Source organism: Erythranthe guttata, chromosome 8 (genome assembly GCF_056151865.1).
Source record: "Erythranthe guttata isolate IM_541 chromosome 8, IM_541, whole genome shotgun sequence".
Classification (NCBI taxonomy): Eukaryota; Viridiplantae; Streptophyta; class Magnoliopsida; order Lamiales; family Phrymaceae; genus Erythranthe; species Erythranthe guttata.
Window position 1 is genome coordinate 2,287,501 of NC_142540.1, and position 26,399 is coordinate 2,313,899.

The 26,399-nt window shown below is 34.6% G+C and overlaps 6 protein-coding genes and 1 non-coding gene across 11 annotated transcripts in view; 2 read left to right on the forward strand and 5 right to left on the reverse strand.

Annotated features, from left to right (window-relative positions):
- LOC105972598 (uncharacterized) overlaps positions 1-2,429 on the reverse strand; it is a 9,908-nt gene extending 7,479 nt beyond the window's left edge. For both annotated transcript variants that reach the window (XR_016033061.1, XR_016033060.1), the window contains exon 1: positions 964-2,429. This is a non-coding gene — a transcript (uncharacterized LOC105972598). The remainder of the gene's footprint in view (positions 1-963) is intronic.
- Positions 1-4,763, forward strand: part of LOC105972581 (geraniol 8-hydroxylase) — an 11,466-nt gene extending 6,703 nt beyond the window's left edge. The window contains exons 2-4 of the mRNA XM_088821596.1: positions 960-1,680; positions 1,803-2,563; positions 4,737-4,763. Coding sequence (XP_088677722.1) covers positions 960-1,680; positions 1,803-2,399 — 1,318 coding nt within the window. The 3' untranslated portion in view covers positions 2,400-2,563; positions 4,737-4,763. The remainder of the gene's footprint in view (positions 1-959; positions 1,681-1,802; positions 2,564-4,736) is intronic.
- Positions 4,764-4,788: 25 nt separating this feature from the next.
- On the reverse strand, positions 4,789-6,328 carry MES10 (methylesterase). The gene is made up of 3 exons (XM_012997557.2): positions 5,718-6,328; positions 5,312-5,449; positions 4,789-5,219 (listed from the first exon to the last, which is right to left on the reverse strand). The coding sequence occupies exons 1-3, from the start codon at positions 6,180-6,182 to the stop codon at positions 4,941-4,943; spliced, it is 882 nt and encodes a 293-aa protein (XP_012853011.2). The 5' UTR covers positions 6,183-6,328; the 3' UTR covers positions 4,789-4,940.
- Positions 6,329-6,810: 482 nt separating this feature from the next.
- On the reverse strand, positions 6,811-9,972 carry LOC105975545 (meiotically up-regulated protein). The gene is made up of 7 exons (XM_013000745.2): positions 9,755-9,972; positions 9,614-9,650; positions 9,269-9,354; positions 8,736-8,831; positions 8,337-8,502; positions 8,092-8,245; positions 6,811-7,141 (listed from the first exon to the last, which is right to left on the reverse strand). The coding sequence occupies exons 1-7, from the start codon at positions 9,785-9,787 to the stop codon at positions 7,066-7,068; spliced, it is 648 nt and encodes a 215-aa protein (XP_012856199.2). The 5' UTR covers positions 9,788-9,972; the 3' UTR covers positions 6,811-7,065.
- A 3,679-nt stretch (positions 9,973-13,651) lies between these two features.
- On the forward strand, positions 13,652-15,194 carry LOC105972637 (uncharacterized). Its single transcript, XM_012997614.2, has one exon. It carries the CDS (start codon positions 14,001-14,003, stop codon positions 14,955-14,957), a length of 957 nt encoding a protein of 318 aa, XP_012853068.2. The 5' UTR covers positions 13,652-14,000; the 3' UTR covers positions 14,958-15,194.
- Positions 15,195-16,565: 1,371 nt separating this feature from the next.
- LOC105972623 (L-ascorbate oxidase homolog) lies at positions 16,566-19,452 on the reverse strand. 2 transcript variants are annotated; one of them, XM_012997594.2, is made up of 8 exons: positions 19,185-19,451; positions 18,983-19,092; positions 18,505-18,775; positions 18,263-18,362; positions 17,756-18,101; positions 17,265-17,630; positions 17,077-17,158; positions 16,566-16,971 (listed from the first exon to the last, which is right to left on the reverse strand). In XM_012997594.2, exons 1-8 carry the CDS (start codon positions 19,329-19,331, stop codon positions 16,777-16,779), a joined length of 1,617 nt encoding a protein of 538 aa, XP_012853048.2. In that variant the 5' UTR covers positions 19,332-19,451; the 3' UTR covers positions 16,566-16,776. The 2 variants fall into 2 exon arrangements, with proteins under 2 accessions (XP_012853048.2, XP_088677723.1); XM_088821597.1 differs by lacking the exons at positions 16,566-16,971; positions 17,077-17,158 and having other exon boundaries at positions 17,261-17,630; positions 19,185-19,452.
- Positions 19,453-21,617: 2,165 nt separating this feature from the next.
- Positions 21,618-24,900, reverse strand: LOC105972607 (protein SKU5 SIMILAR 14). 3 transcript variants are annotated; one of them, XM_012997577.2, is made up of 9 exons: positions 24,730-24,900; positions 24,415-24,580; positions 24,197-24,306; positions 23,783-24,053; positions 23,392-23,488; positions 22,945-23,290; positions 22,341-22,706; positions 22,166-22,244; positions 21,618-22,056 (listed from the first exon to the last, which is right to left on the reverse strand). In XM_012997577.2, the coding sequence occupies exons 2-9, from the start codon at positions 24,559-24,561 to the stop codon at positions 21,850-21,852; spliced, it is 1,623 nt and encodes a 540-aa protein (XP_012853031.2). In that variant the 5' UTR covers positions 24,562-24,580; positions 24,730-24,900; the 3' UTR covers positions 21,618-21,849. The 3 variants fall into 3 exon arrangements, with proteins under 3 accessions (XP_012853031.2, XP_012853040.2, XP_088677725.1); XM_012997586.2 differs by having other exon boundaries at positions 24,415-24,619; XM_088821599.1 differs by lacking the exons at positions 21,618-22,056; positions 22,166-22,244 and having other exon boundaries at positions 22,337-22,706; positions 24,730-24,881.
- Positions 24,901-26,399: the final 1,499 nt, after the last annotated feature.

A 26,399-nucleotide genomic window follows, 5' to 3' on the forward strand; every position in this document is an offset into this window, starting at 1 on the left:
CCCTATTAGACTTTTGCACCCTATTTAAAGGCCACAAGCACACAATTAGACCTATCTTTTTTATCTTTTACCTTTCATCTTTATTTTAGTTTTTAGCTTTTATCTTTCGACACGCAATCAAGGAGCAAGAACGAAGACGAAGACTTGACGACTCTTCATTATAGTTCTCCTCTTTTATTGTTTTTATGATTTTTCGTATTTTCATTATGTTTTCCGTAAACGAACATGAGTAGCTAAGTTTTTATTCTAGGATTTTATTGGAACCCTATGTGGTGATTCGAACCTATTTTTCTACTTTTATGCAAGTTTAATTCTTCGATTATTTCCTCTATCTTGATCTTATTTAGTGCATGAGCGTAGCTAACTTATGTTGCTAGTTGTTATTGTTAGAATTGATTGACAGATCGTTTTAATAATTAGAACAGGGATAGGAGAACCTTCGAGTAGTTTTTCACCGAATGCGTGTGTTAATTGCATGTATTATCGTAGACATACAGATAATACCTTAGGTAGCCGTTTGCGAGACTTGTTATTTAATGCTTTATTTATATTAGGTTTGCATAGACATATAGTGAATCTTTTATGAATAATAGGTTTATAGCGCAGCGACAGCTGGTTATGAATAATTTCGTGTCTTGGGTTAATAATCGGGAATCGTAACTTGCATAATAGGAGATTAATTGGGTGAGAATTATTGCATAGGGGGAAGATAAAATCCTAGATCCTTTTATTATTGATTTTTCTCGTGATTACTTGTTTTCTTAATTATTTTAATTTTATTAGTTAATTAATTTGACAACCTTGCGTAGGCTGGATAAAAATCACAATTGTTAGGATTTGGTACTTAGGATTAAATAATTTACGTATTCCCTGTGGGATCGACATCCGACTCTCACGAGTCTACTTTACTACTTGTTTGCGATACGTACACTTGCGTGTTGGTATTTAGCACCCAACAGCGACCAGCCCCACAAGTCCTTGTGCCGTCTAGCCAAGACTCACGGCCCACTCATGTACCTCCGCCTCGGCTTCATAAACACCGTAGTGATTTCCTCTGCTGAAATGGCTAAGGAAGTATTGCAGAAGCATGACCTGGCCTTTTCCAGCCGGTCGATTCCGAATGCTATACACGCCCACGATCAGTTCAAGTACTCCGTTGTGTGGCTTCCAGTGGGGTCCAGGTGGCGCAGCCTACGGAAAGCCCTCACTGCCAACATGTTCTCCAGCAGTCGCCTCGACTCCGGACAGAAGCTCAGGTGCAGAAAGGTGCAGGAGCTCGTCGACTACTGCCGGAGCGGTGAGGTGGTGGATGTGGGGCGGGCGGCGTTTAGGACTTCGTTGAATTTGCTGTCCAGCACTATTTTCTCCAAAGATTTGACGGACCCTTTTTCGGATTCGGCCAAGGAATTCAGGGATCTTGTGTGGAATATCATGGTGGAGGCGGGCAAGCCTAATCTCGTGGATTTTTTTCCGATTCTGGGAAAATTGGATCCACAAGGTGTAAGACGACGAACGACGGTTCATTTTGGAGAGTTGCTTTATCTTTTTGGTGGTTTGATCGATGAAAGACTCGAAAAGGGAAAGTCCGATCAAAATGCTGATGTAATCGACGTGCTTCTCACCGCCTGGAAGGAGAATCCAGAAGAAATTGATCGGACTCACATCGAACGCATGTGCTTGGTTTGTCCTTCGAATCAATGTTTTCTAAATTCTAATCTACGATCATATATTATTTCTTCTTTCAGTAAATTTGTCGAACACCTGGTGCCTATTTCACAGTGTACCTTTTCCCTCCTCGGCAGGACTTGTTTATCGCCGGAACTGATACAAGCTCCAGTACAGTGGAGTGGGCTATGGCGGAGGCTCTAGCAAACCCAGAGATCATGAAGAAAGCCAAAGCGGAGCTCGATGACGTCGTCGGAAAAGGAAAAGTTCTAGAAGAAGCAGACATCTCCCGCCTCCCTTACCTCCGATGCATGGTGAAGGAGACACTCAGACTCCACCCGCCGGTGCCGTTCCTGATCCCGCGCAGGGTGGAGGATGACGTGGACGTTTGCAACTACACCGTGCCGAAGAAGTCGCAAGTGCTGGTGAACGCATGGGCGATCGGAAGGGACGCCGGAATCTGGGAGAATCCGCTGGAATTCAAACCGGAGAGGTTCGTCGGATCGGAAGTTGACGTGAAGGGAAGGGATTTCGAGCTAATCCCGTTCGGCGGGGGGAGAAGGATATGCCCTGGATTGCCGCTCGCCGTGAGAATGGTGCCGATGATGGTGGGATCGCTTCTGAATTCGTTCGATTGGAAGGTTGAAGAAGAGATTATTGACATGGAAGAGAAATTTGGAATTACGTTGCAGAAGGCTCGTCCTCTGCTAGCTATCCCCATTCCTCTGTTCTGAATTCCCTAATTCCAATTTTCCATTTTTTCTGATTTTTTTGGAATGAAAATTGGAATATACCCCCAGAGCGAGATTTCGATTTTCGATCTGATTTTAATTAATTTTCTAAAATTCCATTATTTGTTGTCGAAAATTATTATGTATTTCATATTTAATATAAACTAGTAATTGTACCCGTGCGATGCACGGGACAACAAATTGCATTGTTTTGATGTTGTAAGAATATAAACAAACGTTTGATGTATCGTATGATCAAAATTCTATTATATACACACAAAAAAAAGGAAATAACTTTACTATTGAATAATTTTCCAAATGAATTGAATCAGCTAATACCAGTAGATTGAAAATTTGAACCAGGAAAAAAATCATCAACTATGTCTTTCATGTTGAGCTTAAAAGTAATTAGATTTAATAACTTAGTTAACATAATCAAAACTAAACTATCGACAACATAAAAGGCCATCTATACATCTTGCATCGGAACTAAGCCCTTCTCCACTGCCTCATTTTCAGGCTGTTTTGCCACTGCAATTAACAATTGGAAAATTAAGAAACAAAAATAAATATAAACAATAAATTAAATATCGCATACAAACAATAAGTCTTGAAGGTCGACTTCCAATAGCTTGTGGCTCCGCCCATTTTTTGTTAATTCTCTCAAATCATCCATTTCAATAACATGTCCAATAACATATAAAATGAAATAATTGTTATACATAAATTTTGAAAACTTTGGTATAAATTAATGAAACACATAATTTAACAAAATGAAATTACCGATAAGCCATGATGGAAAAAGATATAAACTAATTGCCACACAGTCAATAGGATGAAGAAGATAAAAAACAAAATCTAAAGTCGGGTTACCATAAGAAGAAGCCTTAGGTAGGGAAGAAATAAAATTCAAATGTTGCAGACATTATGTAAAACGATGTCACAAAATTCGCTAGGGATGAAAATCAGATTTATTTACCCTTTTCTGTAAAAATCGAAAATCAGATTATTATAAATAATATCTAGGAGAATTTGATGAAAATCAATAATAATATTTAAAATAATATTTAGGAGATAAAAATTTGATAAAAAAATCAAAAAATAATATTTAAAAGATAAAAATCTGATAAAAATCGAAAATAAAATTTAAAATAATATTCCTAAATATTATTCTAATTATTTAGGAGATATAACTTTGATAAAATTCGAAAATAATATTTAGGAGATAAAAATCTACTAAAAGTTGAAAATTATATTTAAAATTATAGTTAGGAGATATAAAATTGATAAAATTAAAAAAATATTATTTATAATAATATTTAGGAGATAAAATTTGATAAAAATAAAAAATAATATTTAGGAGACAAAAATCTGATAAAAATAAAAAATAATATTTAGGGGATACAAATATGATAAAATTCGAAAATAATATTTAAAATAATATTAAGGAGATAAAAATTTGATAAAAATTGAAAAAAAAATTACAAATATGACATTAGGGTTTCTTAGGGTTGCCCTAGCGTTTCTTTCTTTTATATATAAGAAATTAATGAAACACATAATTTAACAAAATGAAATTACCGATAAGCCATGATGGAAAAAGATATAAACTAATTGCCACACAGTCAATAGGATGAAGAAGATAAAAAACAAAATCTAAAGCCGGGTTATCATAAGAAGAAGCCTTAGGTAGGGAAGAAATAAAATTCAAATGTTGCAGACATTATGTAAAACGATGTCACAAAATTCGCTAGGGATGAAAATCAGATTTATTTACCCTTTTCTGTAAAAATCGAAAATCAGATTATTATAAATAATATCTAGGAGAATTTGATGAAAATCAATAATAATATTTAAAATAATATTTAGGAGATAAAATTTGATAAAAAAATCAAAAAATAATATTTAAAAGATAAAAATCTGATAAAAATCGAAAATAAAATTTAAAATAATATTCCTAAATATTATTCTAATTATTTAGGAGATATAACTTTGATAAAATTCGAAAATAATATTTAGGAGATAAAAATCTACTAAAAGTTGAAAATTATATTTAAAATTATAGTTAGGAGATATAAAATTGATAAAATTAAAAAAATATTATTTATAATAATATTTAGGAGATAAAAATTTGATAAAAATAAAAAATAATATTTAGGAGACAAAAATCTGATAAAAATAAAAAATAATATTTAGGGGATACAAATATGATAAAATTCGAAAATAATATTTAAAATAATATTAAGGAGATAAAAATTTGATAAAAATTGAAAAAAAATTACAAATATGACATTAGGGTTTCTTAGGGTTGCCCTAGCGTTTCTTTCTTTTATATATAAGATAAAAATTGAAATTTTCCTGCTTCCACCGATTCCGATCCGGAAATTTCCAATTTTGGAATAAGTTTTTGAATTCTGATTTCGGATTTATTTTAGTTCACATAATAAGAACCGGAAATTTTCAACAAGTGGTAATTTCAATCCGATCCGATCGATTTTCAGTGCTACTAAAACTTGCCAACAAGCCAAACAAGTATTTTATCAACTAATATTTGTCAGCTAATTCCAGCAAACGAAGGCAGAGCATCTCTGGTTTTGTTAGCATGACCATATGACCAGCATCTGGTATGGTAACTACGTCGTCCGGAGGGCTATTTTCGACATTATACCTCTGAAATTCTTCCCCCATAACCTCGTCGTCCTCGCATACTACATAGCACCGTTTCACCGAACCGTAATTCTCTTGTGACAGCAACGCTTTCTTGCTCGTTTCCTCCAAGAAAAACAAGCTCGGCCTTATCAGCATTTTGCTCAACTCCAAATCCTGAAAAAAAAAATTACAAATGGTTTATTATCGAACAATCTGCGATGAAACGGAAAAAAACGGTTTTATCGTGTAATTAGTTTAATTCCGACCTCTAATGGGCAGTTTTTGTAAATTTTGGTGGCCATGTAATTTGGGCCGAGGTTAGCTGAAATTGGTAATTTCCCCGAGGCTTCATCGAACGTGAATTCGCAATCCATGAGTGATTCCATTGAGCACCTTTTGAAGAACTATCGATTCGAAATCCATCAAAAAAAAAAACATAAAATACGAATCAATCGATAAACTTGAAATAAGTTCGCTCAAATACTTCCGTCCAAACACACCCTAAGAATTTTCATCAAAAAATTTACCATAGTGATATTCCCATAAAAAAAGTCAAATTCCGACACGAAATGAATTATGCGTTAATGAAACTTTTCACATGAATGTTCGACTATTAGACCATACTACAACATTAAAATAATAATAATAATTAAAATATATATGCATACAAACCTCATGAATGAGAGTTGCGGGCGGGTCCGTACAATTAGGCATGTAAGCAGTGACGAAAACCGAGAGGGAAATCTTGTTCGGGAAATTCTCCATAGCCACAGAAATCGGAATTCCGCCGTAGCTATGGCCGACCAAGATTGCCGTCTCGTCGTCCGGAAGACGAGCCAAGAAATCGATCAACGGCTGAGAGTAATCGGAAAAGGAAGAAATGTGGTGGAGCTGCTTAGGGTGGACCCCACATCCACCGAGGTCCAATGCGGTGACGCTGTGTCTGCCGTTGATCTTGAGCATGCTTACGAGCTTGTACCAGCACCAAGCTCCGTGGCAGAAGCCGTGAACCAGAACGAAGTGCTTCTTCATCTGCTTATTTTTATCTGCCATTTTTCTCTGTTTTTTTTTTTTTTGTGTGTTGTTGCAAACTTTTGCAATTATTTGGAGGTCTTTTGTTATGTTATATATATACATGTAAATATGTAATTAGTTGGTGAATGGTTGAAATGGCGAGTCGAGGTCGGTAGGATTCAAAATCAGAACCGAATTACCACTTTTAGAAAACAATTTCTACTTTTTTTTAGAAAATGAAAAATTAATTAAAAATAAATAAATAAAAATCGGAGAGCGAATTTTCAGAATTTTGGATGAAGTAAACATTTTTTAAAATCGGATATTTTTTAGTCGGACTTTTATTTATTCATTTATGATATAAAGTGCATAGTAAAATCAATATTATAAATGTACTTTATTTCTATATTTCATAATTATTTATAAAATTAAAATCAGATAAAAGAATGCAAACATTGCCACATCTCATAGGTATTGCAATATGAATTACAAAAGAAATTCAAAAGAATCGGAAATGGATTTCCAAAATTTGGATTGAAAATTAATGTTTCAAAATTGAAATCGTGTTTGGTCTATTACTAGGGTGGCATTAGTGGTGGTGGTGGAGGATAAGGATAGTAGCACTCTATTTTTTAGCACGTGGGTCAATTATTTGGAGGAAGAAATTTCGTGTACACATAAATAAATACCTTTGTTTCTTGTCACAAAATCCAGTTCACAACTTCACATTGTGTGAGCATAGAGATTGAGATTGATTCTAACGTCTCAGCACATGTTTAAATTAAAAATAAAGTCAAACAATTAAAGTTCAAGCAAGCAGATATGTACACAATAATTATATAAAAAAAAAAAAAAAAAAAAGAAGGCCATAGAAGTATCGAAATTCGATCTTGGCTGTAATGTACAGCTCTTAATTTACATAAATTTATAGCCAATCAAAATATTCACAGACGGCGAATGAAAACTAAGTGAAGTCGTGGCCAACAGAGCGTGTTGACTCAGCGATTCAGCTAAGCATAGTAGGATGACCGGTTTGCAGCATCCTCTTCAACATGTCCATCCCGAACGTGGAATCCGATGAACTGAAACAAAGGCAGTTGTACATACATAACTTAGCAGCTTTATACTTGGCTTCGGCTACCTCTACCAACACACAAGTAACAATAATCGGTGGACTAAATCCAAAACTTATCTCTAACCATATTACTAATCGCTTTATCCACGTCACTATGAAACCAAACAGAATATTACTGCCACGGGATTTATATCTAAACAACAATGAAGTTTTTCGTGTGATGCAACAGTTTGTAGATTCTTAACAAGGGAACTTCATAGTCTTGCTAAAAATCTTTAAGCACATGGTGGAATAAATAAGATTGCATTGGAATGACATGGTTGTATACATCAGTGTCAACGGTAGAAGATTTTAGGGTAAATTACGGCCACCCCTGAGGTAAGATCAAATTACGAAACAACCCCTCTTGTTTGGGTAATTACGACCACCCCTTTAACTCGCATCCACCCTTATGATGTCAAATTCAACATAATCTTCTACATTCCGTGGAATGTTTTCTTATTTGTAGTCGTTTTGTGAAAAAATGCAGTTTTTAATGCACCACAATCTGATATTTACAAGCCAAGAGACACATCTTATAATCATCTTGTTTCAATGTGGAGCTCGAATAGGATAAAACGAGTACAAACTGGAAAATATTCCACATAGTCTAGAATATTCCACTAAATTTGACACCACAATGGTGGACGTGTAAGAAGATTCATAGGTGAGGGGTGGTTGTGATTACCTAAACAAGAGGGGGGGTTTCGTAATTTACCCAAGATTGTAACTACATCAAGAAAATAGTTGCAAGTGATAACTATATTTAAGACTCGTAATCTTGCCTATTTTAGCACGAGTGTTCTTCTAATAATCATCACGTTGGAATTCATATGGAATGACAGTACACAATAGCATAGTCAGACTCTGCAGTATTTGCATCACTAAATAGCGGAAACGACAGGAGCAAGAAAATACCTTGAGATAGTAATTTCATAAGGAAACGAGACACCTTCAAGGTTTGGGATTGGAGGGATGTGATCCTTCTTTTCATTTACAAATCTAATTATTTGAAACAGAACATCACGAAGTGACGTTTCAAGGGCTGCACGCCGAGCACTCCTCGACTCAGCTGCATTTTCAGTAGACATGGACAGAGCATAAAGTCAAAATTATGAATCAGATTATTAGTCTTTTTTAACCAATAACACGGCAGATAATACCTCCAGGGTCAACTACTACTTTGGAAGAATACGATTTCCCAGATATTCCCTTTGGGTGTTGAGCAACATTCAAATTTATGTACCATTGTTCCCAGTAGAGGCGTTCGACTTTATTAGTGAACCATGTAGCCTGCTTGTTTTTTACCTCGTAGAAGGATAAACATATCTGCATCGCTAAAAACATCTTAATGAATCCGAACGAAGAAAGCAATATCACGAAGAAAAAAAAATTAAACAATACAAGATTATAAACAATGTGGCTTTATCTGTAAACGATAAACAAGAAACGGATTTGACATCCGTTGGGAACGCTAACGCAATATGTGTGTAACGAACCTCCCAGTACCGATTTAAATTGATTTGTGCACTCAGATAAATGTATTATCGTAATCAACGGACCTGATTTTTCTTGTTAGGATGCTTCTCCACCCTATCGATGAATTGGTCAATCTTCTCGTCTATTTTCCTCTCGAGTTCCACATCACCACATTGCACCTGCATAAAATGATATCAGAATAAAAATTGCATCTCGAATATCCATAAGTCACAGACGTCTGCTTTATATTAGGAAACCCATAGATTGCCCTCGATCGGAAGAGGAAGGAATATTCTGTTACCAATACTGATAGTTGGGATAATTAACACAAGGTCGTAGATTGCATTCAGTCGGAAGAAGAAGAGTACATACGTGAACTTTATGACGATTAAATCAATGTGGTAGACTACTAAACGACAGACAAGCTGCAGATTCGGCAACCCTTTTAAAGCCGTGTCCAAAACGAAATAGAATTTTATTTTAGAATGAAGATCGTAATTCCGAAACCGCACAAAACTAGAACAAAAAAACAACACCAAACAAAACAGTGTATAAAACATCAACTACAAATTGCATCTGGGGAAGATAACAACTGCAAGCACTTGAAATTACTTACATATGTAATCTCAAAGAGCTCCAAATCGATATCTTTCGGGCGAACTAGCCCTAAAGCTCTGTGGAACAAAACAGTGTGTAGAATGCCTGCAAAATTACGATTTGCCCTTTTAGCAATCTCGATAGCAGCTGATGACAGTTCACTATAAAAAAGGTTTTTTTTTTCCTCAAAATAAAAAACATCAACGAACCCAATCACAGAGTCTTCGGTGAAAGGAATCACAATAAAAGCTCAATTCCAATTTGGCGACGAAATTAGAAGCAAAATTGAGGAATTCGTCACTAATTAAATGGGGGAAAAGTAGGGTTAGTAGTTGTGTGGGGGAAAGAGGGAGCAAAAACTTACATCGGAGAACTTCACGAATCTCGAAGTGCTCAATATCCTAATTTAGTAGGTGAGAAAATCAGATTATTTTCAGTATAAAAAAATAATTATAGATACAGCCTCTCATAAATTCAACGTGGAAGAGAAAAAAAGGAAACTCACGAGTTCTTTGAGTTGGCAGACTTCGCAGTTCATCGCGATTAACGGCGGCGGTGGGGGAAATCGGACACGAATTTTCGATCGGAGAAAACAGGTGGCGTATACAGTTGAACTTCTCAAAATACAGGAATTCCTCGTCAGAGGAGAAACCCGGAGCAGTATTTATTATTATTATTTTTATTATATTACATTAAAAAAAAAAATTTAATCCTGCAATCTTTGAATTAATTAATTTAATTAACGTCGCTAAAAAATAAAACAACAATTGACGGTGTCGGAAAGAAAGCCCATTGATTTTACTTCAAAAACAAAAGCCCATCAAATAGGGCCACGTCACAGGCCCATAAAAAATCGAGTTTTAAAATAATAAATCGGCTTTGTTTGGGCCGCCTCAAGTGGAGATCGAGTTAATGGACTGAATTATTGATTAATTCAGTGTAGACCCAAAGTCCAACAAGATGGTCAAACAATAAAAAGTAACACGTGTCATTCTCTAATTGATATTCAATCAAATATTAATTGAATTCTTCTATTATGGGAAAAAAAAAAAAAAAAGAGAGAAAATAAATAATAGCGAAGAAATATGTATATGAAGGAAGAGGCAGCAGGGCAGTGTGGAGAGAGAATCAAAGTATGAATTATTGACCGAATAATTATTCGACCGCATAAATCGGACCGTACCCACTTTAATTCGATTTGATAGGGAATACAAAAATAAGAAAAAAAAAAGAGTGAATTGAATGGTGACGGGACCCCAAGATAAAGATTAGTTTGCCGCGTAAAGAGAGACAACCACACTCGCGCCTGGGCCCACCGCGTGAATTGTACTCTCTATCCGGGTGTTTTTTTTTTTTTTTTTTTTGGTGTCATTTGTACACTAATTAAATAACTTAATTATAGAAATTTGATTTCAGGGGAATTTTAATTTAGTTTTATTTAATTTTGATATATAAAACAAATTAATATATGATATGATCAAGCATGCACATTTGTTGGTGTATCAACATACTATTACCCTAACAGGAATATATATTTAATTATGAATATATGACGTATGATCACCACCACCCATGCATAGTTTTCTTTCGTGTATGTGAAAATCCCTTTAATTATTCAAGTAATTAAGAACAGTCACTCAGTACTACTAGTACTAATTATATATATATATATCTTAAATTAAGCACTAATAATAATAATCCAAAATCCGAAAGTAGCATATTATTTCACGTTGTTTTCCAACAAAAAAAAAAAGAAAAAGAAAATAATAATAATTAATTAATGTTGTAATGTGAAAGTGACAGATCAGCAGAGAGCGTGTGTGGGGGTGGGCCCGCATGCAAGAATTTAGCAACAGTACAGAGTAGTCAAGTGATGAAGAAGAAGAGCCCGAGAATCGAGGATGAGTTGATCACTATTCTCTGACGTGGAAGCACAATATATAAATATATCATCTGTCCTCCTACTCCGGCCACCACCGGTCCACCACCACCACCTAATTAATCTAACGTCGTTTTCACCACCACCGGTCCACCAGTCCACCACCACCACGGTAATAATGGATATAAAAAGTCACTGATTCAATAGTGCTCCATCAGCAGAGCTTCCACGTTGTCTGATCTGTCTTTTTTTTTTTTTCTTTTTTCCGTTATCAGAGAAATTATTATTTGAAAAGAAATAGAAAAAATGAAATAAAAAAACCGGCCTCCTCTGATCATATTCCGGACGGCACGCGCGGTCAGATGTGCATGTTCTGGTCAGGTAATTAGGTCAGGTGGTGTTCGTACGTACGTAGTATCTCTTGTCTTGGTTAGGACAAATTCAAACTACTGCGAAACAAATAAAATAAATATTTATACAGATATAGATGGAAAAAGGGATCAATATTCTATAATTGAATATTATGAGAAATTATAAAAAAAAAAAAAAAAAAAAAGAGTTAGTAGTAATAGTATATATCCATAAATGGACCCAAGTCTTATAATTGAACTGTCACTAATATAATGAAGAGGAAGAAGAAAACAAGCATGGGTTTTTGTTGTGCTGTCTCGTCTCTTTCTTCTTAATTATTAATTACATTTTTCTCTTTCATTTTTCCTTTTCACCCTTCACACTCCCCCACTCACATATTTTACTTTTTTTTTTTTAATAATTTATATAAAAATAATAGAAAATCATCTTAATTTCGATTTCTAGCTTTCTAGTTAGCATTGAATAAAAACTATATATTGCATTATATTATCTGCCTGAATATTTTACACTCAGCTCACACTTTAATTAGCTCAACATGGTATATTGTATATATGCTTGACCGACTTTTTATGCATTGACTGACCTGGTAGTGGGCAAGGGTTACATCACACAACTATTTAATTTGTCTATTTTAAGACCAAGATAATTTACTTTCTAGTACGTAGCTAATGAGATTAATTTTATTTTGGATAATATAATTAACCATCACTTATTTTAATGGACACGAATTCGAATATTCTTGCCAATATTTAATTCTTATGTCGACTTTGTCACACATAAGAGCAGTTAAATTAGTTCTATAATTGCACAAAAGTGAATATTTACCCGACGCACTTACATATGATACGTAAATCCAATGTACACGTGACGTCTTTATAATTTCAACAAATGTAGCATTTCGAGCCGAAAGAATGTAGCATTTCGAGTCGAAAGATTGAGCATTCGTGCCGCATAATATTGGTATGTATGTGTTGTAATAAATATATTTGTGATCATCACTGCATTCATTAAAGATTGGTTCAAGCACACGCACAAATCACAATATAAAGTTTGAAAACAAGAAAACACGAATGGTAAATAATAATTAGCAAAGAAGAAAAATCAAATTAACCACCCTCGTGTTACAAAAAAACAGTAAAAAATTATGATTAATAATCATGGCTCTCTTGAGCGTGTGTCCATTGATAATTAGGTCGTTGTATAGTAAATTAGACATCGACCAAGAAAATTCTACTTGATTTGACACTTCACAAAAAATAAATTGCAATAATTAGTGCAATTCCATGGTAAGTATTTCGTGTTTGTTGGTGAGAACTGTTCGACTGAACATCATGAGCTGTGGTTCTTTCGTACAATAAAGACAGCTCGAACCCGCGTTCAATCGTATAGAAGTATTGAGTAAACCTACACTCTCGTATAATATTAATGTGTATCACATTTACAATTATATTATGACATTATTAATTTTATTTATATATCGAGCGGAACACGAATCGTCTTAACCTCAAATTAAATATTTTTTTTACATATTTTATTATTTTTTACAAACGAATTCTGAGTATGTGCCAAAATTTCATAAATTATTCAAATGAAAACATTTGTTAGGGTAACTCCAACACTCAAATACAATTCTATTATTCGCACTTTTTACACATTTTGAGGCCAAAAAGAGAACTCAACAATATCATGGAAAAATGCAAATTTTAACAAATTGTAAATTTGGTTGTTCAAATTTGGAACACCAAAGTTGAAATTTAAGCATTGTGGAAAAATAATAAAATAATAAAACAACCACAACCCATTCTTTTTAATTTCCAAATTTAAGGAAAATTCAAAATTAAAATATGAAAAAATAATAAAATATAGTTGTTGTTTAAATTGTAAATAATGTTGTTGGAGTATACAGTAAAAAATGGTAGTGCATAACACTGTACGTGTGCCAAACTAAAAATATGGACAACCAACTTTAAAATGACCGTTGAAGATGGCCTTAGATTATTCTTATTCCATGAGGTACATATATATATATATAAAACACTAAATATTCATCTACTGTGTAAATAATTGAAATAAATTAACAAAAAAAAAAAAGACAATATGATTGTATCTATATATATGCTATAGTATACTACCCACCTAAGAAAATATAATAATCCAATAAAAAAAAACAACTAAAATCCAATTTTTCAAAACCATTTATTATAATAATAATTATTTATTTATTTAATTATTTTGGAGAATAGACAAAGTTGCTTGTCTCTATACTGCTTCATCCTATATTAAAGTTTTACCTTAGCCTGGTGTTTCAGATCTTCTGTTTAATTTGCTCTCTACCCCATAAAATTCTGCTTCAAACAAATCTAAAACTCATTCAATAACTCAACAAAACCAAACGCAATATTCTCTCTCTCTCTCTCTCTCATATTCTTTCAGACAAAACCCTAAACCTACTTTCTTTACCTTTTTTTCAGTTTCTGTAGATCTGAAGTAGAAGAGAAAGATGATGCAGGAGCTGTTGGGTGGAAGTAATGTCGGTATAATTGGCGGAGGGGATCGATCCAAGGGGTTTTTTGACGGCCAGTCATCTTCGCCGTCTTCTTCCGCCGCCGCGGCGGCGGCGGCGGCGGCAGCCGAGAGCCTGAGGTGCCCTCGATGCGATTCTCCGAACACGAAGTTCTGCTACTACAACAACTACAACCTCACCCAGCCACGCCATTTCTGCAAGACCTGCCGCCGCTACTGGACCAAAGGCGGCGCCCTCCGCAACGTCCCCATCGGCGGCGGCTGCCGCAAGAACAAGAGCGCCACCATAGCTGCGGCCGTCTCGAAAACTGGCGTCGCCGGGAAGCTAAAGTCGCTGTCGTCGGAGATTGGCAGGACGGGCGGCGGCCTTTTCGGCGGCGGCTTCGACCACCATGAACAGGCGGCGGCGCTTTCCACAAACCCTACACTGTGGGCCCCATCTCAAAATTCCCACATTCTCTCCTTACTCAGAGCAAACCAGAACCTTCATAACTACCCTACCAGTCATCTGACAAACTCAGTGAAGGAAGACGGTTTGCTGTTCGGATCATCCATGAATGCTCGGACCATGGGTTTCGACCCGGTTGACCCGACCCATTTACCCTACATGAGTCTGTCGAATTCTTCCTACAGAACCCAAACCGATCAACCCAGTAACCAAGGATTCGGACACGGTGATTCAGCTGATCAGAATAGCAACAATGGATTACTATTTCAAGAACTGTATCAAAAGTTCAGGCCAACAACAACAAACTACTACCCAGATCAAAACGGACCAATAATACTCGGACACGTGGCGTCTGCAACTTGTTCCATGAATTCAGCTATTCTTGAGTCAGCACCAGTTTCAGCAGGTGAATTAGGGTTCTGGAATAACAATAATAACAATAATGCCACTCTTTCCTGGGCAACTGATTTTCCCACCAGTTTGTAGAAATTTCAGTTAAATTTCAGACAAGCTAGGGTTTGGTGTTTGTGTGTTCTTTAATTCATGTGTGTTAGTTAATTTGGGGTTTGGTATATCATATATGAAATATCACTAGTACTGTAGCCAGTAGCATCATCATCTTTAATTATTTTCTTTTATTTTTATTTTTTAACTAATTAGTTGTCTTCATGTGTAAGTTTGATATGTTTATTAATCGAGATTCTGTTGATTATTGTCTGTTTATGCAGATGTCACATTATCTTTTAAATCTGCACTAGTAGTGTATATGTGTATGTATATATGAATTTCTTGAACTGCGGGAGAAGATTCACTTGGCACAAAGAAGATTTGGACAGTATCTTAATTGTAAAATTATTGACAAATCTTCTCGAAGAAAACAACAAATTGAAATTATTTAATACTCCTATTAATTATTAAATTAATTAGTGGAAGATACACTGTGTATATATATATTCTCTTGACCAGCAGAAACATGGTCAAGAATCAAGATCATAAGCGTGCTTCTGAAACTAACATGCATGGAGATGCTTTTTGATCTCGTTTATTTTTCATTGGTTAAAAGAAAAGTGATTTCATATATATATATATATATATATATATAGAATTGTCGAAGCAGCTTTTGGGAACAGTTTGCTGAAATCTGCAATGTGATTCTCACAGTTGGAATTTGATTCCAATTAATATTCCATGCACCTGCAACTACAGTAATAAAAAAATTGGTTTAATTTTATAATATGATTTGAAATAAACCATGTGGTAATTAAAGATGATTTAATTTGGTGATTAATTAACCGACCATTAGGCATTTGCTTGTCTATGAGACGGTGCTACGTACACCCGGTGAAAAGCTTTGGATGGTTTTACACCGTAGATCTATGTATGTGTTACGTACTATGTGTAGATCAATGGTGTAGAATCACTCCATGTACGTAGAATCTACGAAACCGCATTTACTTTAGGCCATCCCACGTGAACCGTGCATGATGTCTCTAAAATAAGTTTCATTAACCTCCGCTCGATCTTTAAAATGACTCTTTTAGTTTGTTTAATTAAAAAAAATGATTCATTTAGAGATGGGTTTTTACTATAAATCGAGTTTCTTTATGAATTGTTCTAAAATCTCAAAAAAAAAAAAAGAAAAAAAAAGGAAAATCGGTTGTCGTATTTGATTAATTTGTCGACTCGAAAATATTATATTATCACGTCTTATCATTTTTTTAAGCAGTCGTAAGACCTTCTGAGGTCCAATAAAATAATTGACTTTTCGTTATATTAATTCGTCGGTTAGAGTCTATGGGCTTGGGCGGAAATGTTAATCCCATTGAACATTTTGAAGTCATTGACCCGGGCCTACAGAGAAGATAATCCTTTTTTCTATTCCTTTTCGTTTTTTTTTTTTTTTTTTATTATTATTATTATTATTATTATTATTATTATTATTATTATTATTATTATTATTATTATTATTATTATTATTATTATTATTATTATTATTATTATTATTATTATTATTATTATTATTATTATTATTATTATTATTATTTAATAATTAAATATACATCATGGAGTTTAAAGCAAAAAGGCAAGGGAATATATAAAGAAAATAAACAGCTTATGTCATGAAATTAATTCACTAATCAATGACATGGAAATAGAAAAATGATGGCTAAACTAAAATGGAACTATGATCCTTTTTTTTCCCCATCATTTCCACAATACAATTTGACAGTCACACCCTCGTAACTGATACAAATGAAACAACAAAAGATATAAATTCAAAAAAAAAAAAAACACTAACAACAAATCATTTCTTAGCCTTGCCACAAAGTAAAACATTGTCCGGAATGCCGTACTCCGTAAACTGGCTAGGCTCGTCGTTCCACACTCTAACATAAAGCTCTTGTCCGAGATATCGCCTCGGCCAATTCGCAGACCTCAAATTCCAAATCCCCTTGTTGTCCAATGACACAAGAATTGCACTCCATGAAAAAGGATACACCTACATATATATAAAAAAACGAAAAAGTTCGAGTCGAGATTCATATCTTATTTATATTAAATTTTATATTAATTCGTCGCGAAATCAATGCCATTAACTAATTACCTGAATTGTGTGTCTGGTGGTGGCATCATTTAAATTGTAGAACCTCCTCCTCAATGCAGAATTCCATTTCCCACTACCAAACCTGTATTGCAATATTAGATGTATATATAATTAGTTCATTAACATAAAAAAAAAAAAATTTACTAACAATAATAATAATAATTGTGGTTGGGATATATATTAATTACCCAACACTCCAGAAATCGTTGCCATCCAAATGCCAAGACTGAAGGGAGGATTCCCTGTTTTGGAAAACGATCTCGACAAAGTCGTGCAGGGTAGTACCGACAACCCCGGTTCCAAGAACCGCGGGGCCCACCGGTGGGGTGTCCTTGGTGGTGTTTAAGGTATAAACACCTGGAATATTGAAATAATCAGCCAGCTTCAAAGGTGTGTCTGGATTGACATAGGACACATTGTTTATTGCGTATCTCAATTTCCCGTCGATTACGGCCGCAGTATTTTCAAGCACGATCGTCCTCGCTACTTTTATTGTCCCATAATGATATGACCCTTGTGGATTTGGCCTCGCTGCATTCGCTGTCAAATTCCATCTGATAAGAAAAAAAAGTATAATTAGGCATCTGACATGCTGGACAGGCTGATTAGTGTAATTGGAGAATCAGTAACTATCCTGATTTAAATTAATAAAAAAAAAAACTGGCAATTAATTAATTACCTTATGCTTCTGGCTTGCTTCATAGAGCCGTGGAATTGGAAAATTGGCGCGTTGGGTAGTGGGCCAGAGGCTGCGTTTTTCGAACCCTGGTAGTTGAGGATTGCGGATGCAGTAAGAACTGGCTTGATGAAACGCGATGAGGCGACTATGAAATAGTCTTTCGGATCGGAGTGTAGGGTAACCAAGAAAGAGCTCGATTGGCCAACGTGGATGTCGAGTGAATCGTAGACTTCTTGCATTGTGTGGGACCCTTCTACTTCGACAAGGAGTAGTTTGTGATTTTGGATCCGGAAGTTTATAGAAGTTGTCAATCCCACGTTCGACACCCGGAACAAATAGGTTTGCCCTGAATTTTTTTTTTTTGTCACCGAAACGAAGAAAAGAAAGTTAGGTCTTATATACAGATGCTACATCTGGCTGAAATATATATACTAGAAAATTCAGTTAACCATTTAAAAAAATTGAGATTAATATGATAAATAAAATAAATAAATTAAAAAACCATACCAGGAACAACAGGAAAAGAAGTAGAATGAGGTTTCCCATTTATGAGAATGCCATCAGGTAATGGAAAAGGGCTCCCTGAGTCTAGTGTTTTTTGCAAATCCTGTTTTTTCAATTGTTTTTATTAGTGGATTCTTGAATTAATAATACTAAAAATTGCAATTTTAATTAAACAAATAATAAAAATAAAGAAACAATTATAAACATAATAAATTAAAGGAAAAAATTTGTAAAAAGTAACAAACCTTGTGGTCTTTCTTCCACCAATCACTGACGAGTACGGTGAGTTCCTCGTACGGCTTGGGATAAGGAACCGATATAACGGACCTAGCTAATATATTTAACCCACCGAATCCGCCGGCTGCTCGGTGAAGCAATGTCGATGGGAAATAATTGTAAGTACCGATTTGATCCTTCATCTGCATTCTGTATGTCCAATTCGAGTTCGGAGGAATCGGACAATTAGTCCCTAGAACTCCGTCTTGCCACGCAGCCTTCCTCTGTTTTATTCCATTCCTGACGTAAAATTTCCGTAAATCAATAATTAAAAAATTCTATATGGGCCTGAAAAAGGCTACAGTGCTCGAAAAATAACAAATCTCTATATTTAATTTTTATTTTATTTTTAGAAATGGTGTGGGGGGGCCATGGCCCCTGTGATTGGTCCTATACTGGCTTCGCCAATCAACATTAATTAGGATAAAGAAAGGGAATAACTCTCACCATGTGAAGAGGAGAGGCTCGTCAAGTTTGTTTTCGACGGTAACTATTACATTGTCGTTTGTAATAACGTTAATGGTCGGCCCTGGAAATTGTCCGTTGATTAGAATTCCCTGCAAGAAAAACACAACATTTAACAAAATCATTAATTCAAATATATTCGAGATTTATCGATGATGAGATAATAATTAAGTAAAAACAATACCCTTTGCTTGATGTCAAGAGGTGAAATATCACCATATTCGACTACCCAATTGAGAAACACGTATGGATCTTCTGCTTGCACGTAGGAAACCGTGTTCAGACAGGCTAAAAATCCGAGGAAAAAATGAAGGAAAATTGCCTGCCTCATTTTTTTTAACTAAAGTTTGTGTTTAATTTCCTCCAATGTGTAAATATAGTTACAAAAAATGGAGGAAATTTTTAGAGTTGAACAATGGAAGAATGACAGTGTGGAGAAAACATGGGAGGAGTGTATTATATACATGTGTGTATATATATATATAAATTAAGTGAAGAATTAACAACGTAGGATGCATGCTAACATGCAACGCAAATCGGAAATCGAGAAGAATCTAATGTGCGCCGTACTTCTTGCTAATTAATGATGCTTAATTACTAATTTCTTCAACTCTTTTTGGCCTCTGACTTTTCGATCTATTTGACTAGTATCTACATTTCTTGTAAGTCTCAATTCTTCAACTTAAAGTAAGTATGGTACATATGATATTATAGTCCACTTAATTTTCTAACATTAAATATATTATTGTACCCTATTTGTACCAAATTATTTGTTGCTTTGGTTTATGGTACATTGAATAAGAAAACAAATGCTCCGATATGTTTCATTTTAAGTGTCACTTTAGAATTTCAAAATGAGAAAATATATTGTTTGTTCAACTTTATCCTATCGTTAGTGGCAGATTAATGAAGTAATAGAGAGAGATGAGAAGCAACAAAGAGGGTATTTTGGTTAAAAAAACAAGAATTAGTATCCCTAAAATCGAGAGTATTAAACTTTTTTTTTTGTTTATTAGAGTGCATTAACATTGAAAGACATGCACTTATTTTGAAACGGATGGAGTGAATGTATGTTGATTAAAACTGAACGAAATACCCTTCCGTTTAATTATTTCTCTCAACTAATTACGAGTAATTAACAATGTCTAAATTAGGGAAAACCCATGACTGGAATCTATAGTGACAGATAATTTGAAATATATATTTCTATCAGCGGTTCTACAAACGGATAGATAGACAAATTAATTTGTATCTTTAGCCAAAATGAAAAAATAAATAAATAAATATACCTTATAATATTTTGTTAAGAATTCAATGATTATTATTAACTAAAGAAATGATTATTTTGTAATATTGTATGTTTCGAGAGTTGGAGTAGAGTCGGTGGAATAATTATAAGTAATTAGAAAGCGAGAAGGGCGCAGCCAAGAACGGATCACATAATTAATTAGACAGGTGAAAACCCATTAATGATAATTAATTAGAGAGTAATTACAATGAGGTAAATATTAATTATTAATGGGATTATGGAAAAAAAAAAAAAAAAAAGGCGGGATAGATCCGGTACAGTTAAAAGAGGTTACTTACTTTCACATGGCGAACCGGAGACAATGGGAGGCTTCTGTGGATCAACAGTAATACCACTGTCACTCACTCGTTCATTGGGTTTCGAGATTTTGGCGGTAATTTTTGGTTAAATATTTAAATAATTTATTTTTAATTACATATTATATCATCGCAATGACCGTTTTACCCTCCAGTCCAGTATTGCTTGAGAACAGCCAGAAACTATACATTAATCTATTCACGGAATGATTACCAAAAAATTGGAAACCATAAAGTATAGTTGAAATTTTCACTCTTACGTTGTTTGCAATTCAAAATTTAATTTAATTTAGTTTTACTTGTGAATACATACTTCGAGATCTACGTGAAGTTATATCCCATGTGCATATCACGTGACAATTATTGCAGCATGCAACAACTATCTTTTGTTTAATTAATTTAATTAGCTTAATACATTTCCTTCATAACCTCGTGCATGGCATCAAAAGCTTACTTGAATAAATGATGAAGTGAAAAACTACCTATTAGCTGCACTATATAATAGTTTGATTATTTATACATATTTTATTAATTTTTTTTTTTTTTTCTGATCAAACTCAAGTTCGAGTTATATTTTATATCTTATCGGACCAAAATTTGTGTTTCAAATTTGATTTTTTGTGTTGATAACAACGTCAATTCAAAAATGAGTTGATCGATTTTAAATCGAGTATCGAATAACTTTATTTGAATTACAAACGAGCAGCCAAATAGGGATGTACAACTCATGTTGCATCATGTAACATAATTGTTGGACAAAAAATTGAAGTGGGCTACTAATTGGGCTTTTTAAATATATAAAGGAATTAAAAATGGGCCCAACCCATTTCGGCAGGCTTAGTAATATGGGCCCCACTAAACTTGTCATTTACTTTTTTAATACAACACAAGAATTTTGTGCACATATGCTCAAATTAAAAGTAAAAGGAGGGCATTTGCACAAAACTAAAACCACAGGGGGTTAAGTGTTATTTATCCTACAATAAACCTGGACAGATATTTTCAAAATCAATAAGAAGAAAGAAAGTCTTTTCAATTTAATTTGGAAATAATTTAAATATTCATATAAAATCACATAATAAAATATCAAAACCAGCCAAATGGTCTTAAAACAAACCTTATAAATATACAAATAATTAATAAAGAGCCAAATATTAATCCTCTCTCACTATAGTATTATTATGCTTGTGTATATATCAGTCAACCTCTCTTGACTCCGAAAAAAAATGTTTTAACCGATTTAACTAACGGCGCTTTCGACCAACGGCTTTACCGCAAAGCAGAGCGTTCGTGGGAATGTCGTATTCGTTCGCTAGACTTTGCGTCGGATTATAAACCCGAAGATAAAACTGCTGTCCTAAGTATTGCCTTCCCCATATCGCGGATCGCATATTCCACATTCCTTGATTGTCCAACGATACTAATATCGCCGTCCACGAATTCGGATACACCTGCGATAAAATTCGAGAAAAATACTTAGTCGAGTAACAATGGCCGACGAATATCAAATACATGTCAAATGTACATACTAAGTTTCATAATGCTTTTTTTCGTAATTACCTGTGTAGTGTGTCTTGTCAAGGCATCGACAAGGTTGTAAGTCTTTTTACTATCTTGCGTCCATTTTCCCGCCCCGAATCTGATTGGATCACGAAAAAACAGCGAAAATGCCGAGTTATATAATTATGAATGTATATATATTGCATTTTTTATCAAAATGCGATGGTGGGCTTACCCGACAACCCAGAAATCGTAACCGTCGAGATGCCACGACTGAATGGCGTTTTCGTCATTTTGAAAAACAACCTCGATAAAATCATGGTGGGAAGTTCCCAGCACAGAAGTCGCCAGGCTGGCGCCACTGCCAGATGGCGCACTCTGTATGGAGTTAACGCTGAAAACACCGGGGATATTGTAATAATCGGCAAGCTTTAAAGGAGTATCCGAATTGATGTAAGAGACACCGTTTACAGCATATCTCTGCTTCCCGTTTATAACGGGCGCTGAGTTGGCGAGCACAATCGTCCTAGTTGGCACTATTGTACCGTAATGGAACGAACCCTGTGGGTTCGGCCTCGCTGCATTTGCTGTCAAATTCCACCTAAAAAAAACAATAAATAGGAAAATTAGCCAAATTTTCAATTTTATTACAAGAATTCGGTAGTTGTTACTTATAAATTTATTGCAATTGGTACCCCTGTGTTATATCGAACTACTAAAAAACTACCTTATGTTATTTTATTGGCCAAAAAAGCCCGATGAAATAACATGGGGTGGTTTTTTAGAAATTCGATGTAACACAGGGGTACTAATTGCAATAAACATTGTTGCCTATATACCTGTAAGATCGAGCTTGATCGATAGACCAGGCTATTTCGTTAGTGGGGCCCGCGGGAGTGGGACCAGAAACGGGAACTTGGGAGTTAGTGTAGTGTAGTACTGCAGTGGCCGTAAGGACTGTTTGTGTGAACCTTGTTGATGCAACTATGTAATAGTCTTTCGGAGATTGATTTAATGTGACGAGGATTGTAATGGACTGCCCTACGTGGACATCGAGAGAATCGTAGATGTTTTGAAGTACGTGGGACCCTTCGACTTCGACTAGCTTCAGTTTATGGCCTTGGATTCTGAAGTTGAACGAGGTTGATAACCCAATGTTCGAAACCCTGAACATGTAAGTTTTCCCTGGAAAAAAAAATAGACAAGAAAATTTAAATGTGAACACAATAAATAATATGTCACACATTAAATTCATAAATAATTGTTAAGGTTTATTAAGATTAAACCTTGATCGCCACTGAAGGAAGATCGACCCCGCCCGTTTATAAGGATCCCGTCGGGGAATGGTAACGGGTTTCCCGAGTCAAGTGTTTGCTGCAATCCCTGCAAAAAAAAGTCGATTTTGTCCTCATTTTTTTAGAAACTATCCGAGAGATATATTCGACATCTTAATAGTACTACTATATGATGCATTTTTGTAGCACACAATCCCCGAAATGATACGTTTGTCGGGGGTAGTTTACTAATAAAAACAAATCATAAGGAGGTTTTTGCTAATATTTATAACACCGACGAGTTTTTTGACAATTAGAATAAATACACGGGTGCCGAATGCAACTAACGCAAGTAAAAAAAATATATATATAACAAGAAATATATGTGAAAATAAACGCTCACCTTGTGACCGGTCTTAAACCAATCGCCGACGAGTAGTGTGAAATCTCCATCGGGTTTCGGATAAGGAACTGAAATAACCGATCTCGCATAGATATTGAGTGCTCCAAATCCTCCGGCAGCTCTGTGCATAAGAGTCGACGGAAAATACGTGTAGCTTCCGATTTGATCCTTCATTTGAAACTTGTAGGTGAAGTTTCCGTTGGAAGGGATCGGACAATTAGTCCCCAAAACACCGTCTTGCCACGAATTCTTCCTCTGCTTTATCCCATTCCTATACGCGTAACGAATAAACCACCAACACAAGAATCAAGATCGAATCAACAACAACAACAACAACATTTCTTCTTCGACATTTCGTTTATTCGAACACTACTAATTAAATGATTTCGACAACATAAATAATTTGTTTCGTACCATGTTAAAAGGAAAGGCTGGTCCAATTTATTGACAACGTTTAGGATTATGTTCTCATTTGTCACAGACACAAGGGTAGGACCAGGAAATTGACCGTTGATGAGTATCACCTGCAACAAATATACATACATTATATTTATATCTATCTATCTAAAAACACACACATTTATACACACACACATATATATATACACACACACACAGAGTAGGTAGCTGACCTGTTGAGAAAGGCCAAGTGGAGAAGAAGTTCCATAAGTTACAGTCCATGTGTAGTACTTGTAATCATCCTCTGCTTTTGCAACAAACACACTACTACTCCAAAATGATAAAACCACCACCAGTTGCACCAAAATTCGTGCCCCCATTTTCACCAAGATCCTCCCACTTCAATTCAAAATAAATAAAAAACGAATCTTGATAAAACTGTGGAGTGACAAGAACAAGAAATTAAACATGAACACCAACAGATCTGAAGTGGGATTCAATCAAAGAATCAAATATTTGATGAAAAATAAATAAAAATGCAAACGTACCAGGTTTATTCAGACCGGTTAAATTAGTGCAAAACTGGAAAGAATGTGTTTTGTGTGTGTGTGTGTGTGTGTGTGAATCTTTCTTCAAAACCTGTGTTTGTTTTTAATTAGCCGCTGCAACTGCAAGTGGGTTTTAGCCACTGGATATGTATGTATGTATAATGTATGTATAAATATTATATAAATAATTAATTAAATAAAATAAAACTGACAGGGTTTTTGAAAAAGAAAAAGGTTCGAGCTTTATCCTAGTATAAATGTCTGCCCGCCCGCCCCCATTGATAACTTTCATAATCTACTGTAATTCACGCGTTTTCGCCTTAATTATTAACAAATCCATTCTTGGATTTTTTTTAAAAAAATTTGAGTTCTTTTGGCATAATTAATTAAATATATTATTTTAATCGCCGAAAAAAAGAAAAGGTTGCGGTGGTTGGCGGTTAAATGACAGAAATCACGCCGCTAGTTAATGTTTATTGATTGCCGTCAACTATTTTTCATACACGGTGATTATCCACCAACCGACTCAATTTCGATCCAATTTTTTTACCGACTCCAATAATTAATCCACTCATTTATAAATGGGTCGGTCGGTACGTTCGAATAAAATATAATTGAGACTGTTGATTAATAAAAATCGAGAGCCCCGCCTTCAATAATTTCAGTTTCATAATTCACAAACCGACAATTATATTATTATTACTGTAGATAAGTTTGTTTTGTGCAAGGAGAGTTGGTGATTAATAATTTAATAATATAGTTAATTAATAATTAATTAGTTGTGTATTAGTTTGCATGGCAGTGATTTGGGTGTCAGCCATTCACGTGCATGATTAATCAACCCCCACATATTCTCCCAAAACTAGTCTCTTTTTTATTCTTTAATTTGATTCTTTTTTTCTTTTACTTTAATCTCCTCTCTCTATCATCCACTTTTTTTTTTCTTTTTCTTTTTCTTGTGAGCAGTTCAAAAGATAGATACCTAATTATCCATATCTTTTATTCAAATGGAGATAAAAGGATGAGGGAGAAAATATAATTGCTAGATCCCTTTAATTTCACTTCTAATTTCCTAACAAAAAAAAATATCTATTACCTACAAAAGTGAGTGTCTGAAGGATGATTTTCCGTCATTAGCAATTTAGCATTCCGATGGTCAAGTAAGTTAGAACCGCGGAGAAATAATTTAACTGTACGTAAAGAAATGTAACAAGAATGTGTGTGTTGAGTTTCATTTCCTTGCAAGTGCTTCAAGTTGTATTTATACATGTCGTATAATTAAGTTGTGTTTCTGTCTTTGGTCAGATCACATGTGAATGTGGCGTGATTACTATGAGTTGTGCTTGTCTGCTGATGGCGAGTTATCCTGCTCCATGCGATATGAATCAGATAATTAAAATTGAGCCTACACTATTTTTGGACTTTATATAAAGTGGTAATTATTTTTTGTTTAAATAAAATTATTTAATAATTGTCACCCATGTGAGTTGTGACGATATTATGAAAACAAAAGACGAGCGGTGCTGATTTTAGTATGTCATTTATTTGAACCATACTTCACCAATTAGAATATATAGTGGGGTGCCCACACGGTTTCTCTACTTATTATTATTAACCCCCCTTATTTGATTTTTATTTTATCACCACCCTAAATAATTGAAATGCTTTTT

Coding starts and splice junctions, on each gene's coding strand:
- MES10 (XM_012997557.2), bottom strand. CDS start 6,182: ATGTATATATATAACATAACAAAAGACCTCCAAATAATTGCAAAAGTT. Junction 5,450..5,717: donor CCGCAACTCTCATTCATGAG/GTTTGTATGCAT, acceptor TCGAATCGATAG/TTCTTCAAAAGGTGCTCAAT. Junction 5,220..5,311: donor ACAAAAACTGCCCATTAGAG/GTCGGAATTAAA, acceptor TTTTTTTTTCAG/GATTTGGAGTTGAGCAAAAT.
- LOC105975545 (XM_013000745.2), bottom strand. CDS start 9,787: ATGAACTGCGAAGTCTGCCAACTCAAAGAACTC. Junction 9,651..9,754: donor TCTGCCAACTCAAAGAACTC/GTGAGTTTCCTT, acceptor CTACTAAATTAG/GATATTGAGCACTTCGAGAT. Junction 8,503..8,735: donor ATCCTAACAAGAAAAATCAG/GTCCGTTGATTA, acceptor TTAGCGATGCAG/ATATGTTTATCCTTCTACGA.
- LOC105972637 (XM_012997614.2), top strand. CDS start 14,001: ATGATGCAGGAGCTGTTGGGTGGAAGTAATGTCGGTATAATTGGCGGA.
- LOC105972623 (XM_012997594.2), bottom strand. CDS start 19,331: ATGAGGCAGGCAATTTTCCTTCATTTTTTCCTCGGATTTTTAGCCTGT. Junction 18,102..18,262: donor TTCTTTTCCTGTTGTTCCTG/GTATGGTTTTTT, acceptor AAAAAAATTCAG/GGCAAACCTATTTGTTCCGG. Junction 17,159..17,264: donor AACGATTTCTGGAGTGTTGG/GTAATTAATATA, acceptor ATTGCAATACAG/GTTTGGTAGTGGGAAATGGA.
- LOC105972607 (XM_012997577.2), bottom strand. CDS start 24,561: ATGGGGGCACGAATTTTGGTGCAACTGGTGGTGGTTTTATCATTTTGG. Junction 24,307..24,414: donor CACTTGGCCTTTCTCAACAG/GTCAGCTACCTA, acceptor TATTTGTTGCAG/GTGATACTCATCAACGGTCA. Junction 24,054..24,196: donor CAGCCTTTCCTTTTAACATG/GTACGAAACAAA, acceptor TTACGCGTATAG/GAATGGGATAAAGCAGAGGA.